Below are 18,385 nucleotides of genomic sequence, written 5' to 3'. Positions count from 1 at the left end.
TAAAGTTGAATATAAAGTAGACCTAAATTTAAAAACATATAGGGAAGAAAAGATGAGAAAAGTAACAATAGGTTCAAAATATGAATATTAAAAGTTCCAGAAGGCATAGAGACAATCAGAGGGAGGAAATTATGAAAGAAAAAATCTCCATGAACTGAAGAATATACCTTCAGGATTGAAAGGGCACCCTAAGTATCCAGCACAATGAATGACAGGCCCACACCAATGTACATCACGGAATTTCAGAACAGAGGGCACAGAGGGAAGATCGTCAGAGCTGCCAGAGGAAAAAAGTCAAAATAAAGAACTGGGAATGAGAATGGGATTAGATTTCTCAACACATCAGCAGCTCCAATTCACCCTTTTTCAAGAAGCTGGAATATGTGTTCGTTTGACATGAGAGAACAAATCAAGAGAGCAAAAAACATGAGACCCAGGAAACCCCAGCCGAGGGGAAGGAATTCTCAGAGGCACAGTAAATAGGGCTCTTAGGATGATACCTGAGTCAGGAGAGCAATCGATCTAGTTTGCATGTCTCTGAAGGATAAAAAAAAAAAAATGGAACTGAGAGATCAGCTTATGGGTTTGACCAAATGGAGAGGGACTGCACAGTTCTTTGAAAATTTAAGAAGAATGAGAGATTCTAAAATACGGAGAACAATAAGGTAAACAAAAAGTAGGCAATTTTTTCCTTCAGGAAAGAAGACAGGAAGAAAGAAAATAGTACCTTATTTGGCTTGGCTGTGAGCAGTGTTTACATGGTCATAACTTAAACACTGACGGTGGTTTACGAATTATGACAGGACTCGATTAGGAGAATGTGCAGAGGAGAAGAGTGTGTGCGAGACGGGGAAAGGCTGACACTGGCCTTCACCTTCTGCGGTAGTGTGTGAAGCTGATCACTTCAGAAATCACCATGTGAACATATCATTGAGATAAATGGGAGGAAAAACAACCCAAAAAGCCCCATTTAAAAGAGTTCAAAGTAACTGCATCTGAGAAGGGGAATTCAGGGATGAGGGCAGCTCAACAGAGAACTAGTCTTTTTTTTATTCATTAGAAGTCTTTCAAATTTTGATTTTTCAAACTATGGAAAATTTGATGAAACATTTCTGAAAAGAAAATTAAATGAGTCCCAGAGAGATCAGCCCACGATCACACACTATCTTTTGGTGTCTGCTCTTGTTTTGTGTTTGTTAACCTTGACTCTCAGGTTAGCATCTAAATAAAATCCCTGAGGACAAGAGTGACATCTTGTACTTTTTTAGTTGTGCTCACAGCACCTCGAACATGTTAATTAATATCTTCCTATTTCTGAAATTTTCATTAGATCTGTTAAGAGCTAATGAAATTCCCCAAGGCATGTTAGTGGAAAAATTTAAATAGCGTGGTTGATATTTAAGCCCCGATAATGAAAATAATTCGCTCCCTCCTTAGGCTGATACTGGTCAATGGTTTTGCAATACAATTCAAAAATCTTTTCTAACTGTGCATAGCACAGACAACTAAATTCAAGGTATAACAGTCTCAAATCATATTGGACATATATAAAGTAGGGCAGTAGTTAAACAACAAAACACTAAACTCACTGGCAGAGTTGTTGTGAGCCTGGGCTCTGGAGCAGGCGTGCCTGGGTTTGGCTCCTCCACTTTCTAGCTGTGTGATCAAATTATTAAAAGGCTGTGCCTCTGTTTCCTCATCTGTAAAATGGAGATGCAGTATTCTCCATCCCGTGGCTTGGTGTGAAGATTCAGTGAGTCAATGTCAAATACTTAGAGCAATGCTTAGAGCCCAGTCATGGGTGAAAGAAGAGCCCCTCGTCCGCTAGAGGGAGGAGATTCATAACTTCTTCTTCTTGGTATCTTAATCACCTGACAAGATGCCTGGCAAACAGTAGGCACTCAATAAATGCTTTATTATTTAGATAGTAAGCAGTTGAGTTATATGTGTGTCATAAAGAAATGAATATTAAGAGTTATATGACTTAGGTTCTCATTTCTATTTTTGTCACTGATGAATTGTAGCACCGGTCAAATCACTTTGCCCGTATGAGGCTTTGCTTCCTGATCTGTAAAATGAGAGCAATGATCTAAGTTCCTGTTATCTTTATTTCCTTTCAGATCTGAAATTTGACTTGGGTGGTACCAAGAGATGTTAGAAAAGGTTTCCGGTGGAGCCTACTATATAAGCATTCTCTTAGATAGTCTGGGTACTAAAAATAGCAAGAATATAAGGTAGAACAAAGCTAAAGGTCCTAAGGTATGATCTGGAGACAAATTTGGGCAATCAAATCTTTGATCGTGTTAGATCTGTTTAAGGCTAAACTGTAGCTATATGTCTCTCTGAGTTAAATTGGCCATTCTTTATGTTTTTAAAGCCAGTGTCTAGGAGGTTCATTAAAACAAAAGCTAAACTTCTCCAAGTTATAAACTAAAGTCTAAAGTATTGTGGTATGGAATATTTAGCCCTCTGAATTATCTAAATGTTTAACATCCAAATCTCCAGTCCCAGGATTTCTACTTTCTTGCTTCAGTGTAGTGCTTAAACTGAAATGGATTGAGGTGAATTAAGCGATGTCAACTTGCAGTGATATCCAATGACCCTCTAAGTCCCTGGGAACTCCAAGGTCCTAAGTCGGCTATTAATTTTCATTACCATCCTGCCAAGTGGCTAGAAGTGCCTACAGCCAGGACCACCGTCTGAGGACTGAACATAACACCATGCTTAGGAGCGCAGATTGGAGTCAGTTTGCTCCAATCCTGACCCCCACGTCAACTGGCATTCTGCCATCCTGTGTCTCAGTTTCCCCTTCTATAAAATGGGGCCAATGATAGTGTCTACCTTATAGAATGGTTGTGAAGCAAAAATAAATAAAGTGTCTGGAATATAGTAAGCTCCACGTAAGTGTTCACTATTGCTATTATCTTGTGGGTTTCATGAGTTTCAGCTAATTATTCAGCATTAAACTCTACACCAAAGGCCTAAGATAACGAAGAGATGAATGCTAAACTGCACCAATATTTAAATCATCAAACAAATTCCTGTGCTACCTTTCAAAAAGATAGAATCTTATGACTGACAAGGTGTAGTCAGTGTTTCCTGATTTTTTTGACTGAGATTTATGGCAGTAACTATTATCTTTTATCATGACCCAAGACATGCATGCTATTGTCAAAGGGAAAAAAAGTCCCCGAACTAAGAAATGAGAAAACTGTGTGTTCTGTCTCTGCTTGTGGCTTAAGAAAGTCACTTAAGCAACTTGTTTAAATCAGAATTTGTTAGTTGGTGCTCTGCTTCTAATCTCTGTCTGACACCAGTTCGTGCTTCCATGTTAATTGTCAGACACAATTGTTGAAGGTGAAACCTTGTTATTCTAATTATCAGCCGCAGATGTAGTCTTAGCATTAACTTCTCAGATCTTCCTGCCCCAAACTGATATGGATGTGATATTTCTATGGCCTTGTAAAGTGAACTTTATATTTTATAATTTTTCCTCATTTTTTAAAAATTAGCTGCTTAGGTAAACATTCTGTTTCCCAACTATGTAATCTTTCTCTTTTCTTATCTTCTCTGAAAGATATACTCTTTTTTCACTTCATTGATTCTCTTGCCAGCAAGGACATAAATTCTGATATATGCTGAAGAGCAATCTAGATTTTAACATATCTATTATTAAAAAAAGTTTCTGAAAATATTTTCACTTACTATATGCAATATATTTACCTTATTTTTCTTGTATTTAATCTCTTTAAAAAAAAATACCACTCATCACCCACTATACTGATTTGATGACCTATGGGTATTCTTGGGACCACAATTTGAAAACTACTGCATTAAATTCCTCAAAACGGACTACACATTTATTGTTTCCAAATGTACGTGAAATATCTGGCAAGGTTTTGACTTGGAAAGGGTGAGAAGGAAAGCACTTTCAAAATGTGAGAAACAGCTTTGCATGTTTCTAGGGAGCGCTATGTTAAAGTTTCTCTTTTTGTATGAGTAGGAAGAGATACTAATTGACCAAGAGTTAGCAATGTCAGCAGCCTAAGGAAGCAGGATGAGGGGGACAATGGGAGAAGGAGAGCAAAGAGGAGTAGTAAGCCCAGGAGGTTTCGCTGTCTCAGGCAAGTCCCATGAGTCAAAGAGCAGCAGAAACTACCAGAGGCACAGCCAGAGGGGACAGCACTTAAGAGCTGGCAAGTACAGGAGTAGACCAATAAAGGAGACAAAAAGCAAATAAAAGTGCTAAATAAGGAAAAACTATATGGCAAACATTATGAGAAAAAGCCTGAGGCTCTTAGAGCAGCAATCAAAGGAATTCTATAGTAGGAGATTCCTCTGTAAAAGGCTGTAGTGACCAACTATTCTATTTTTAAAAGCTTGACTCCCTTCAAGGCTCTTCTAGAATCTGAATCACTATTCAGTTGCCAAGAGTTCAGGGACCGATACTGAACTGCTCCAAAATACTCGCCTCTGTCTCCTCCTGCTCTGCCCTTCCCCGCCTCTACTCACCCCCTTCCCCAACTAACATCATTGCAAATGTCTATTCATGCATATGGACAGAAAAGGATAAAAATAAAGATATGGCCTTAAAGATAATGACAAACATTAAAATAAGGAGCGACATGTGCGGTACAAATTTGTAAACAGCATTTAGAGACAAACTATTTTTCTCCAATTTTCTCTGCATTTTAATTTTGCCGGTTAGGCACAGTTCACTCTCTTTTCTGCACAATGTAGGCAGCTAAAGAATCTATATGGAGATACTGTTGCTAAACTTTAAAAGGTTCTTTTAAATAATGTTCATCAAGTGTAGTACACATGTATCTGAAGTTGTTAAACTTTAAAAGGACATAAGAATTTTAAAATAATTTGAGATAATAATAAATGACAACTATTATTTACTGAGGTTAGGTGTTTACACAGTGAGTTCTAATTACAGATGAGGGTAACCATGATACAGAAAAGCTAACCAATATACTGAAGATCACGAAATTATTAAGTGACAGAGCTAGGATTTGAATCCAGGAAATTTGGCTCCAGACTCCGTGTTCTAACCCACTATACTAATGTAAGCAAAATAAATAAAAAGAAAACCATTCCCAGGATTTCTTAGTTATTTTCAGATCCATTTAGATAATATAGAGCCTATATAGCTGTATATTTTCATCTATATAAGAGGATGTTTTCTACTCTTCAATGTATAATGGCCTAGTTAAACTTTATATCTAAATGTAAGATTTAGCTTTGTAATCGTATTACATACCATAGGTTCTATTTCCTTTGGAGGTCTTTCCAGGGGAGGAATGTACCATTGAAAGCAAAGTTCCTTGTTCAAAGCATGTGTTGCCATATCTGATATCAGCTCTACACAAGATGGGCTGGCAGGGACCTTTAATGATAAAATGGAGTGTAGAGAACTGTCACGAAGTAACTAGGGAACAAACAGAAACATCAGTTTAATTGCTGGTAATGACTTCATTCAATATTTAAAACATTCATTTAATATGCATTTAATATGGGCTACATTAGATAACTCTGGGAATTGTTTCAGCTTGTTTTTTGGATATAGATTTTAAAACTCTCTTTGATTACCACAGAGAAGTTTGTCCTGCAGAAAAATATGCTTTAAAATCCAGTGAACTCAACAAATGTCTTCCACTTTAGTGAGTCTCCCAGATTAAAATCCTAAAGGGGAAAATGTCCATGCTAGCATTTCAGTCTTAAGGTCACCATGGAGTCTAAGAACATGTCCTACTTTTTTCTGGCTTATTCTGCTGATGAATCTACTGAGGGTGTGGTTATAATTTATTATCTATTTTCCAATAGCATTTTTTTTTTTGCAGTGCCCATGTGCAAAATAAGACACAGTTTTTGCTCTAAAAGATTAAAATCCATTATTTTCATTTCCTTTTTAAATGTGTGGCTGATTTGTCATTTCAGTCTTGGTGAATCTGGGCCCAGCTACTTTGATGGAACTTTGTCCCTAAATCAAGAGTTTTTAAGAATCATAAATATGTATAATGCAATTAGTAATTTCATAAATTATTTGCTTAGTTTTTTAAGGTAGCTAGGAAAGCAAAACATGATCAATATCAATAAAATAAGTCTAGCCAGAGAGATAATAATAGTGATAATAATATCTCAAGACTAAAAAGGACCTTCTTCAATGGAGTGCAAACTATTTTCAAAATTAACTTCTTGTTGAACAAGGGATGAGTTTGGGGGGCTGGATAAAAAAGGCGAAGGGATTAAGATATATAAATTGGTAGTTATGAAGCAGTGAAGGGTATGGGTGTAAAGTGCACCACAGGGATTATAGTCAATAATATTGTAATAGCTATGTATAGTGCCAGGTAAGTACTAGACTAATTGGGCATTGGGGTGGGGATTGGGATCACTTTTTTAACTGTATAAATGTCTAACCACTATGCTTCATACCTACAACTAATATAAAATAATATTAAATTTCAACTGTAATTAAAATAAAAAGAAGTCATGCCTACAATTTCAACAAAATCGGCATTATATTAAGAGATAATAAATATACTAATTAACTTCTGGTTATTCCCAAGATTACAGTATGGTGGCTGGGAAGCAGTTCCACTAAACTCCTGATATCTAAGGTATCTCAAGGCTTGGTGACCAAGGGAAACATGTCAGTGTCCAGAAAGAAATGCCTGGCATTTTTGAAAGGCTTTGTACCTCCCATTATTTCTGAGCCGATTCAAGATATAAGACTGTCAGTGCAAGTCTTCAAAATAAAATAAAAAGAGAAATAAAGACATCAATCTTTCAAGTTATCTACTGAAAAAATAAAAAAATATGTTTTGACTGAAAGGTAATATTAAAAGTGAAAAACTTTCAAAATGTCTAGAGACTATCATAAAAGGATATAAACCAGAATAATCATTTATTAGCACTATGACACTAAAAGCATGACAAAAATGCACAATAAGCAAGATTAGTAGCATTAAATAATCATTTTAAAAGGCTTAAGTAAGATTAATTCTATGTCAGGCAGTTCACCAAAAAATCAGGTAAATAATTGATTCGCAAAAATAATTTCTCATGTTTTTTCATATCTGAGTGCCTTTCAAGAGTCTGACAACTAATTTAGCAAAGACTTCATATTTAATAACTATGTAAGTGGAGAAAAATAACAAAAAAATACCTTTCTCTGCAATATAATGTTTATTAGCATAATGGTCTAATAATGGTAAATTGTAACAGAAGTCAATATCAAAATAGACATTTAATTTTCCATTGCCTTAAAAAATATCTAGTTGCTAATGAGATTAATTACACATGCTAATTGATGGAATATACACTACGTACTTTTGATATGTTTGATTTATTCTTTGAAAGGAATGAAACAACAGACCTGCCAGGAGAACTTTTGTTTTCCACATCCTATGAACAACAAATTACTTTGCACCAGTACACAGTACCAGTACACTTTGACCTTACACAGATTGTCACAGGCACACAGTCTAAACATGAATAACTCAGTACCGTTCACAATTTAAATCATACCCTCTTTCTTTTTTTGGAATTTTTAATGTAATTTGCTCGGCATCTTTGTTTGCCTATCACAAAGCTTCGATAGACCTGACAACATGCAGACATAAAACTGATGAGCAGGACAAGTAGCAATGATCATTCTGGAAAGGCATCCACTTTGTGGGGGAGAAAAGCAGGTTTAAGTATCAAATTAAGGAAGGGGCTTGATTGAAACAGTCTCCTGAGTGATTAAAGGCTCAAAAGTGTTATTATAAAAATCAGCCAAGCTTGGAGATTATTAAAAAAAAAAAATCCAAAGGCTTTATGCTTGTTAGCTGTCTACCCCAGTGAAACGAACACATGGTTAGGTGGCTTGCACCTGTCAGGCAAGCAACAGTGATATCCAGAGCTGATTATCTTGGGAGAGTGTTACACTAATTACATCAAAAAAAGAGCAAAGTGGGTGAAACAACTCTTTGATAACATTGCTGCCACTATAAATGTCACATGTATTTACAAGGTATTCAGGGTTGTACAATTGGAGCATCCTTTTTAGGAACTGGGTAATGATAGGCTGCCCTTAATATGAAGTACAGAGCTCCTTTCAGAACAGTATTTAAGAAGCCACACTTATTAGTTTCCAAATGCTTATAAAATATTCACATGGATAAGTGTATTAAAACTATAGTTCAAACCTTCCCATTCACTGCTCTCTACTCAAAATACCTGAGGTTATCTGGGACACATGGCAGTGACCTTCAAAGATGGTCTCATTTCCCAGGAGGGGTGAATCAGAATTTGGTGTTAGATGGAAACGATAGCATCCCACTGTCTACTGCTTCCTTCCCTGGGGAGGGCCAGATGTGAACACTACATTCCTGGCCTTTCTACCTCTGCTCACTCCTCTCCCTGGGACAGATTTACTTGACTGGAGAATGTGGGGAAAGAATCTTGACCATGCACAGCTCTGCTCTATTTGTAGGAAGGGAACACTGTATGCTCCTTCATACAATGGAGGAGGACTCTGTCTCCACAGATTTTAAGGAGGTCTGTAATAACCAAAAAAAACTCCACAAAAAAAACAAAAAAATAAAACCAAAAAACACATGGCTGTACAGGCAAATCTGTCTACTTTGCTATTTACTACTAAGGAGCCTCTTTACCAGTAAATAGAAGCTAAATCCTAAAATATCAACTTTATGATTCATGAAGGTATTATTTTAATCTCAATCTGCTTTACTCTTTTAATTCTCAAATAATTTAGAATTGGGGCGGGAAATGGGGGTGCTGAGTATTGAGCATCTCAATACTCCAGTTATCTGAGAAGTTATTTGAAAAATTCTCCCATGTGGATTCCCATACACTGTCCTGGGGACAATTCCATAATCCCAGGTGACAATCACTTCTTTAACTGAATTCTTAAATATTCCTTAGTGATCTTTCCACTTCTTTATAAAATCACAATTTATTAACAGTCATCCCACTCTCTTGTTTAAAACAGCAATTTCTTAAAAAAGTATTATGTACCCCAAACTATTTTCTAGTAGGATAAGATGAGCACAGTTTCCCAGTTTGGAACAAGGTCACTCCTCTGAGATAGCTGATGATAGAAACATGGATCCAATGTGGGCAAGTCTATAACTGTAAAAATTAAAGCCTTATATGGTAAAGTCCAAATTCAAGATAATTCAAAATGAATGAATATTTTTCCTAGTTTTGAAAGAATTCTCTGCAAATGACTTGATTTATTCATCTCACAAATACATATTGGAAACTTATAATACACTGTGTCAACTGGAATCTCAGACTCTGCATCTACAGAGCAGAAAACACCAGCCTTCTGCACAAAGGTTCTCACTCTGCAGCTTCCACCGTATCTGCTAATGGTGTTAGCATGCTCTAAAGATCACAGACAGAGGTTCCAAATGGTGAAACAGACTTTGATCATTTCCTCTTCCTCACTTTCTGTCTCCAAAGGGTCACTGAGTTGTTTTGTTTTGTTTTCAGTTTTACTTAAGCAATATCTTTCAGTCCATCCTTTCCTGCCCATTCCTATGATCAAAAACTTTATTACTTCATTATCTCTCTTTTGGATAACTTGCTTTCATCTATCCTTTGCCAATCAGCCCTACCCACTATTGACAATATAACTAACATATTTTAATTTTTACATTGTGTCTGCTACTAACCCTGCCATTTTCTCTTAAAAAGCATATCTGAAATTCCATAATTTTCTTCTGTTCTAACTCTACCAATGTTTCTCATGGACCACATCAAAACTATGTACAAGGACTAGGCCTTATCCATTCCTTCTTTCTCCACCAACTAAGAGTATCTGGCATATTGTTAGTCTTCAATACGTTATTGAATATACGAAATTTCAAATACACATTCCCATTTTTAGTAAAACTCTTTACTTTTAAGTATCTTCCAAGTCATCGATTTTAGTTTATTGAAACATGACTATTCAAGACCCTAATAGCTTTAAAAATCAAAACAAACCTTCATTATACTCCTCTTTTTATTTCTTTTCAATGGGTAACTTAAAAGAAGTGTCCATATTACACACTCTGGGAAAGTCCATTCAATTTAATAATGCTTTCCAAAAAAAAAAAAAAAATCTATATTTATTCACACTCATGATTGTAAAAAATACACAAAATAAATTTTTATAACATATTTAAAACAAAGAAATTTGGGCATTTAAAAACTCTTAGTCTAGTTTTCTAATAGTTATTATATTGAAATTTGTGCAACTTGGCAAAATGACTGCCTGAGAGATATTAAATGCAGAAATAAGAAAATTCTGAGACATTTTGAAGATTTATGAGAACAGCATACCAAAATGTGAACTTTCCTAAAAATCCAGGATATTTGGTTGGCTTCTCTATGTGGTAAAGCAGAAATGAGCCTCCCCAAGAATTCTGAAGGAACTAGAAAACTGCCAGCATTGAGGTTAATGTGCTCCCTTCAGAAATATAAGAATGATTTTAATAAGTTTTACAAAATATATAATGTTTTAAAACATTACCTTGCCTGATGAGTCTTGTAAGACTTTTTCTGAAAAAGATGGATTTTCCAAACCTTGCAATAATTCTTTTGGAAATTCATCAATACAAGAGGAGGAATACAGCTGTAAGAATCTTCTTAGGAAAATGTGCATTTCTTTTTGGCGTAAAATCAACCCAGAGTTGAAAAGGGACGTGAAAAGTGTATCATCTGGCAAAGAAATTCCAGAATCTGCCTTCGGAGATGCTTCAGGAAGAAAAATATCTTAATTTAGAGTCATGTGAGATAACAGAATGGTCTCAATATTACTAGGTTTTGCTTACTATCTGGTATATCCCCACCTCAGCTAGTGGCTGCCAATGACTTTCCTCCATTTTTAGAGCTTATACACTAATGGAATTGCTTCTTGCCGCAGAAAGAAAATCTCAGAAGCATGTGAGGATGTTAATTCAGGTTCCAAGCCTTAACAATGAAAAATACTCTATCTAGCTGTCTTATTTTAGGCTCTCCCCCAAAAAGATCTTAAAGCAAGAATTTAAGTGCAAGTGATTTATTTGAAAAGTGATCCAAGGAGCACAAGTGAGAGAACAGGCCAAGTGTGATAGAGAAAAGACCCACTGAGAGTGAATTAATGAAGGGGCTACAGCTATGAACAATGAGGGCTCAGTCCTGCAGAGGAGCTTCTGGAAAAAAAAAAAAAGATATGTACAATTGTCCCATCAAGGGACTGAGAAGTCAGAATATTGATCAACCAGTTCCCTACCTCATTAGTTGAAGGTCACCCCTGTGTGTGTGGAATACTGGCACTTCTAGGCTATCCTTCCTTTGGGCTGGACAACCCTCAGTAACTTCAGAGAAAGCCCAGAGCAGAAAAGCAGTAAAATGTAGGCGTCTGACATGGGACTTGCAACAGGTAAATTCAGAGGTGAGCCAATACGGGACAGGGCATCGCCAAAGTCTGCTGCCCTGGCTCACGTCCACTTCCTTAGCCACTGAACTTCCATTATTCTTACACCCATCGTGATGTAAATTTTACCCCTGACCCCTTTCTGATGCTTGTCTATCTTACTGCTAACTCCTGATAACTGTGCTTAGCCGCCCTGTGACTCAACGTATTAGCCCTGCTGGCTTCTCCATCACTGGGCCCTGGTATGGGTCAAACTGTCTTTTCTGACTGTTGCACTGATGAGCAACACTGGATCACCAATTTCATGGTTACAAATGAAACACAATAATATACATCATCACAAGACCACAAAAGGGACTGATGTGAAGGAGATTATATCAGTTTTTCAGGAAATTCTTCAGATACATCAATGATAAAATAAAACAAAACAACTCCATGGAGTTAAATATCCTATCTGTAGTCATGCATTTCTTCTCTTCTACATACTGGATACTAAAAGACTCTCTCCTTAAAGCCAATATTTCACCTTGTTCATTTTATAAGCTTGTCACATTGTGATCACTGGTTCTTAACTATTCAGAGCCATGGGTCAATTTGGCAGTCATGAGAAGCCTCTGGATGCCTGCTTATAATAATGTTTTAAATACATTAAATAAAACATATAGAACGTCAAAGAAAACCAATTACATTCAAATACGATTCTATTGAAAGGTCTATGTGTCTCAGGTGAAGTTTTCTTACAGGTAGTATATGAGAATTCCAGTATCTTCTGATGAGAATTCAGAGATATCAAAGTATTTTATAATTCTAAATAAGAAACATGACAAACAGAAACTGGAAAGGAATATGTTCTTTCTTAAAACATCAAAAATCTACCTAGAAGTTTGCTCATATTATTAATCCTTTGCAGGTGAATATAGTAGCGCAATAGAAGAATCCATGTAATATCCACTTTGGTCTGAGTCTTTTTGTTAGCATCTGTGTTGGCATTCACATCATCACTTTGGTAAAAAAATGTATAGCCAGTCTGGAAGACAACTTGGTAGTTATCTGAAAGTAAAAACAAAACAAAAAAAATTTTAATACTAATATGCATTTCTTGAAAGATGGTAATACATGGAAAAAAGCTCAACTCATGAGACTATAATTGATTAAATTTTTTTGTATCACAAAAGACAACAAAGACAAAGTTAAAATACAAATGACAGACTTAGAAACGATATTAAAAACACACAGGAATTGTTTTTATCTAATATATATAACACCTTGCACCAATCAGTAAAAAGATGTCAAACAGTCTAATAGAAAAGTGGGCAAAAAATTTCAACAGGAACTCAGAAAAGGAAACCCAGATAGCCAAAAATTTTAGCATCACTAAAAATCAGAGAAATGACAATCAAAATCAAATACTTCCCTTAGGAAATGACAGACACTAAAATCTGAGAGTGATAAATATTGGTGATAATGTGAAGAAACCAGAATTCCCATTTACTACTTGCAAGAACAACTTCTTGGGCAAGCAGTTTAGCAGGATCTAATAAAATTTAAAATTCAGATACTTACATAAAATTCAGTCTTGCACAAAATATTCACTACAGGGTTGTTTGTAAAATAAAAATAAATAAATAAATAGATAAAAACTTGGAAAAATAAGTTCATTCATTTATGATGAATTTACTAGATCTATAAGGTAAAAGTATAGTGTCTTGGTTCAAATTCCAGCTGCACTACTCACTAATGTGAGATCTTGAACCTCTCTCTGTGCCTTTAGGCCTCTCTAGGCTTTTGATTTCAGAGTCTTAATTTTCTCATCTTTAAAATGGGCATGATATTATTGAATTGTACATCTGAAACTTACTGGATTTTGTTAATCAATGTCACCATAATAAAAATAAATTTTTAAAATATTAAAAAATAAAATGGCCATGATAAGGGTGGTCTGGATAGATCTTGAAAACATATACTGAGTTAGCAAGGCAGTTCCGGAAGATATATAAAGTATGATACCATTTGTATAAATTTGAAAGAACTCAATACCATACTTTGTCTTATTTATGTATACATACACAAATATATAACATTTGATTAGGACAGTGGTTGCCTCTACAGAGAAATAAAGGGAAGATAAACAGGATCTTCTATGGTTAGTGGCATAGCATATTTTCTTGAATTGTAAGATGAATCCCCATGTACTCACTACCCAACTTAGCTAACAGAATATATCATTCTCATATTTGGAGAGCCTGTAAAGCTCTTTCTAATCCCATTTCCTCTTCTCTGTCTCAGCCTGCCTCTAGAAATAATCACTACCCCAAATTTAATAATCCTATATGTTTCCTTTACTCCTTACTCATATATTATATATTCTGTATTACATATCATTTAATAAGTAACACATTGCTAATTTTATCTTTTGGGAATTTTATAGGGAATACATTGCTAATTTTATCTTTTGGGAACTTTATAGGGAAAATCATATGCATGTATTTATCTATGATATTCTTTTTTTCACTAAACATTATGCTTTAAAAATTCATCTTGGCTGATGCATGTAGCCGTAAGCCATTGATTTTTCATTGCTGTATTATATTCCATTACTATGTGAATATACCACAGTTTATCTGTTCTACTACTGATAGACACAAAAATTGTTTCTAATTTTTGGTTTGTTGGCTGTGATTTTTGCCTTTGCTATTATGAACAAGGCTGCTATGAATAGCTGAGTACATCTTGTCTACACATGTGCACACACTTCCCGGAAGCAGAATTACTAGGTTAATTTTCAGGAGTCTTTTGATCAATCTTGCCTTTTCCTTTTCCACATAAACTTTAGAATGAGTTTGTCAAATTCCACTAAATAAAACCTAATAAAATTGTTATTGAAGCTACATTAAATCTACAGATCATTTTGAGAAGATTTGGCATCTTGTAATGAGTCTTCTTAACTATAAACTTGGTATGTTTTCTTATATTTCAATTTTTTTTTGTTTAATAACTTATCAGATTAAACCTTAGATACCTTATGCATTTTTGTACTATAGTAAATGATAGCTTTTTGATCAATGTTATAATTTACATGATCAAAAATAAAAATTCCTATCCCCAGAGGCAAGCATTTTAAAACATGTCCATTTTGTTTCTTTCAATGGTTTCTTTCAGTGGTTAGTTCCAGTTCTTAAAATCATTCCCTCTTATCACTTTTCTGTATCATTAGTTTTAAAAAATATATCTATTGACTTTCTTTTGTGACAGATGAGGTACTAGCTCACATAACTATTCCTATTCACTTTGAAGTTTTTATATTTATATCAACATTTTTAGTTCCCCTATTATTTTCATATTAAGTCTATCAGTGATATCCTAAAGCTCTTTTTTTCTAGTTCTACCAACTATAGACAGTATCTCTTGATGTCTTACTTTGTAACCTAATGGCATCTGCACCCCTTCACTTCCTTCCAGTTGCCAGGTTTCCTATTTACCAAGTTAGTAACATTTAATTTCTGTTCTGTATCTATAGCAGACCCTATTTCTTATAGAAGTTGAAAATCAATAAATAATGCTTAAGTTATTATGACTCTAGAAGTACTGTTCACTGTAAAGCAACTGAATTTACTCTACTAAAGGTAAATATCACAACCTCATGATCCACAAAGGATAGAGTTCTTAGCACAAAAATCAAATTGATCGCTTTTACTTATTCCAATTTGTCAAAATCATGTCATATTCTAATTTGCTTCATTTTAACCATGAATTCCTGAAGACTATCTTTTCTTAGCATTTTTGAATGCCTTTTTTTTCCTATTGGAAGAAGCAACGTTTCCATTCTTTATCATCTTCCTGTCTTCTAACTTTTTGGTTATTCTGCTGCTGCCTAGAATCCATTCATGCATCTTGAAGACATTCTTGAGATTGCAAACTTGCTGCTCTCATTTGTATTGACATATTTCTAAGTTTCTGCATGGTTAGCAATACAGTGGAAGTCTTCCTTCCTTCCTTCCTTTGTTTCTTTTTTTCTTTTTCTATTTCACACTTGCTTTCTTTCTTTCTTTGCAACCTTGTGTGCTAAGGTACATTTGCAGTAAATTCCTTTAAAAAAGTTTACCTAAAAATATTTGCAAATCATATATCTAATAAGAAACTAATATTCAAAATATATAAAGAACTCAAACAACTCAATGGCAAAACAAAACAAACAATTTAATTTAAAAATAGGCAGAGGATCTAAATAGACATTTTCCAAAGAGGACATAGAGATGGCCAACAGACACATGAAAAGATGCCCAACATCGCTAATCACCAAGAAAATGAAAAACAAAACCACAATGAGATACCACCTCACATCTGACCTATTATAAAAAAAAGGAGGTGAAGAAAGGAAATCCTCATACACAGTTGGTAGGAATGTAAATTGGTACAACCTTTATGGAAAATAGTACGGAGGGTCCTAAAAAATTAAAAATATAACTACTATATGATCCAGCTATTCCACTTCTGGGTTTTTATCTGAAGAAAACAAAAACTAATAAAAAATATGCACTCCTATGTTCATTGAAGCATTGTTTACAATAGCCAAGATATAGAAACAACCTAAAGGTGCATCAATGAATGAATGGATAAAGAAGATATGATTAATATAATAGAATAGAATATATATAATAGAATACTATTCAGCAATAAAAATGAAATCTTGCCTTTTGCAACAACATTTATGGACCTAAAGGGTATTATGCTAAGTGAAATAAGTCAGACCAAAAAAGACAAATACCATATGATTTCACTTCTGTGTGGAATCTAAAAAAATGAAATAAATGGACAAACAAAATAGTAACAAACTCAGATATGGAGAACAAATTGATGGTTGCCAAATGAGAAGGGGGTATGTGGGATAAATGAAAAAGAGGATGAAATTAAGTACAAATTTCAAGTTATAAAAACAGTCATGGGATGGTATATAGTACAGTACGAGGAAAATAGTCAATAGTGTTATAATAACTATGGTGTCAGATGGGTACTAGAATTCTTGTGATGATCATTTCATAAGGTATATAAATATTGAATCACTACGTTGTACACCCAAAACTAATATAATATTGTATGGCAACTCTACTTCAATTAAAAATAATTCCTCCATGTTCAGTTTGCTGTACTAACATCATTACAAAGAGCAACTTTTATTCATTTCTCAAGCGCCAAATAATCATATTGATCCCACCATGAGCTTCCCAATACTTAAACTTTTCTGATAAGAATGGTGGTGATAGTTTTATAATTTTATTTTTTAATTGTGCAATAAATACTTAGAAGTTCTGCATAATCCAGGGAATCATTATTTACCAAATGTCTAATGCACAATATTTTAAAATTATGTATGTGTAAAAGAACTATTCAAAATGAATGATAGACTAATGTATTTTAATGTAACAGCGTATGCAAAGTTCGACAATATTGTTTCCTATTCTACATTGGAACTTACTTTCAAGAAACTATCACTTGTCTAGTGTTGGTTTGGTATCATCTAAGAATATCCACAATTATCTGAAAAGGCTCTTAAAATACTCCTTCATTTTCCAACTACATAACTGTGGGATTCAGAACTTTTTTTTTCTTTTATCTTAATTCATCTGTTTTAAAGCACTTGTAAATGTAATACCTTATGGGCTTACATTTTTTCATTGAAGAGATACACTTTCCATGCACCTTCTATTTTTATTCCCCCAGCTTTGTCTAGAAAAATGCAGAGAAGCCCTGGGAAAGGCTGTAGAGTCTGCAAAGTATAAAAAACTTCTTTTTGGTACCTGTTCTCTGAATGTTCCAAAAGATACAGTCAAAAATCTAGACTTTCTTATGGAGGAAAAGAAATCACCAAATATAAAAAGTCTGCAGATGTGCGACATAGTTTTAAATGCCTCTGGAATAACAGAAATTCACATCATAGATTTGTCCTTCTGTAACATTATTAAGCTAAATTTTAAAGAGATTTTTAATATGCTATTAATTTTAACATGTAGTGGGTTTACCATTCTTTTAAAATTAATAAACTTTAATTTTTCAGTTTTAATTTCTAACATTACTTTATTTCTTCTATAATAATAGATTTAATTTTTTTAACTATTTAAAGTAATTTGGGTAAATTATATTTACTCCCACAATTATAAATTTTCTAAAGGTTTCAAATTTATTTGGTTGGAATTAAAAAATATGTCCAGATATTTTAATTGCTGAATATCAGTGATGACTTTTCTCTTATTATATATCATTTGTGGGGGGGTTACTATAATTAATTTTCTTAAATAAGTTGGCTAATACTTTATTGTTTTTCCCTGAAATTATATCTTTAAATCTAATTTATTATATACATATTATAAAATGATACAAAATAATGTCAAACACCTCTCACATCAATTAACTTAAATTGACTAAAGTTGTTTATTATCAAAAAACATTATCAGGTTTTAAAACAAAGAAAACCCAACTATGTTCTATGTTAGAGTCATATTTAAAATAAGATTATTAAGAAAGATAGAAAATAAAAGCATAGGCAGATGTGTACTTGGAAAATGTAAACCAAAAAAAAAGCAATATTTGTGAACCTAGTATCAGAGAAGGTAGAATTCTGGCCAAAAAGCACTAAATGGAACAAAAGTAGAACCTTTATAATGTTATAGGGTATAATTCATAAAAGATGTAATAGTTAAGAATATTCATACTCTAAATAACATAGTATTGACAATAAAAAAAAAAACTACAGATATACAAGACAAGAAACAATTATATTAGTTGCAGCAGACCATTAATCACCTTGTCTGGGGCTTGTTGCTACAGTCCATGGGCCAAATCAGGCCTATTATGTTTATGAATGATCCATGCACTAAAAATGGTTTTTATACTTTTAAATGGTTGAAAAAAATCAAAAGAAGATTATTTTGTGACACATGAAAGTTATATAAAATTAAAATGTCAGTGTCT

At 34.0% G+C, this 18,385-nt stretch overlaps 1 protein-coding gene across 1 annotated transcript in view; it reads right to left on the bottom strand.

Annotated features, from left to right (window-relative positions):
• Positions 1-18,385, bottom strand: part of CFAP54 (cilia and flagella associated protein 54) — a 243,160-nt gene that overhangs the window by 31,180 nt on the left and 193,595 nt on the right. The window contains exons 61-63 of the mRNA XM_023534023.1: positions 12,296-12,469; positions 10,535-10,758; positions 5,267-5,434 (exon numbers count right to left, since the gene is read on the bottom strand). Of these exons, the coding sequence (XP_023389791.1) occupies positions 5,267-5,434; positions 10,535-10,758; positions 12,296-12,469 (566 nt within the window). The remainder of the gene's footprint in view (positions 1-5,266; positions 5,435-10,534; positions 10,759-12,295; positions 12,470-18,385) is intronic.

The sequence above is a fragment of the Pteropus vampyrus genome, unplaced genomic scaffold, assembly GCF_000151845.1.
Source record: "Pteropus vampyrus isolate Shadow unplaced genomic scaffold, Pvam_2.0 Scaffold116, whole genome shotgun sequence".
Taxonomy (NCBI): domain Eukaryota; kingdom Metazoa; phylum Chordata; class Mammalia; order Chiroptera; family Pteropodidae; genus Pteropus; species Pteropus vampyrus.
This window is presented reverse-complemented; position numbering and strand designations above follow the sequence as displayed.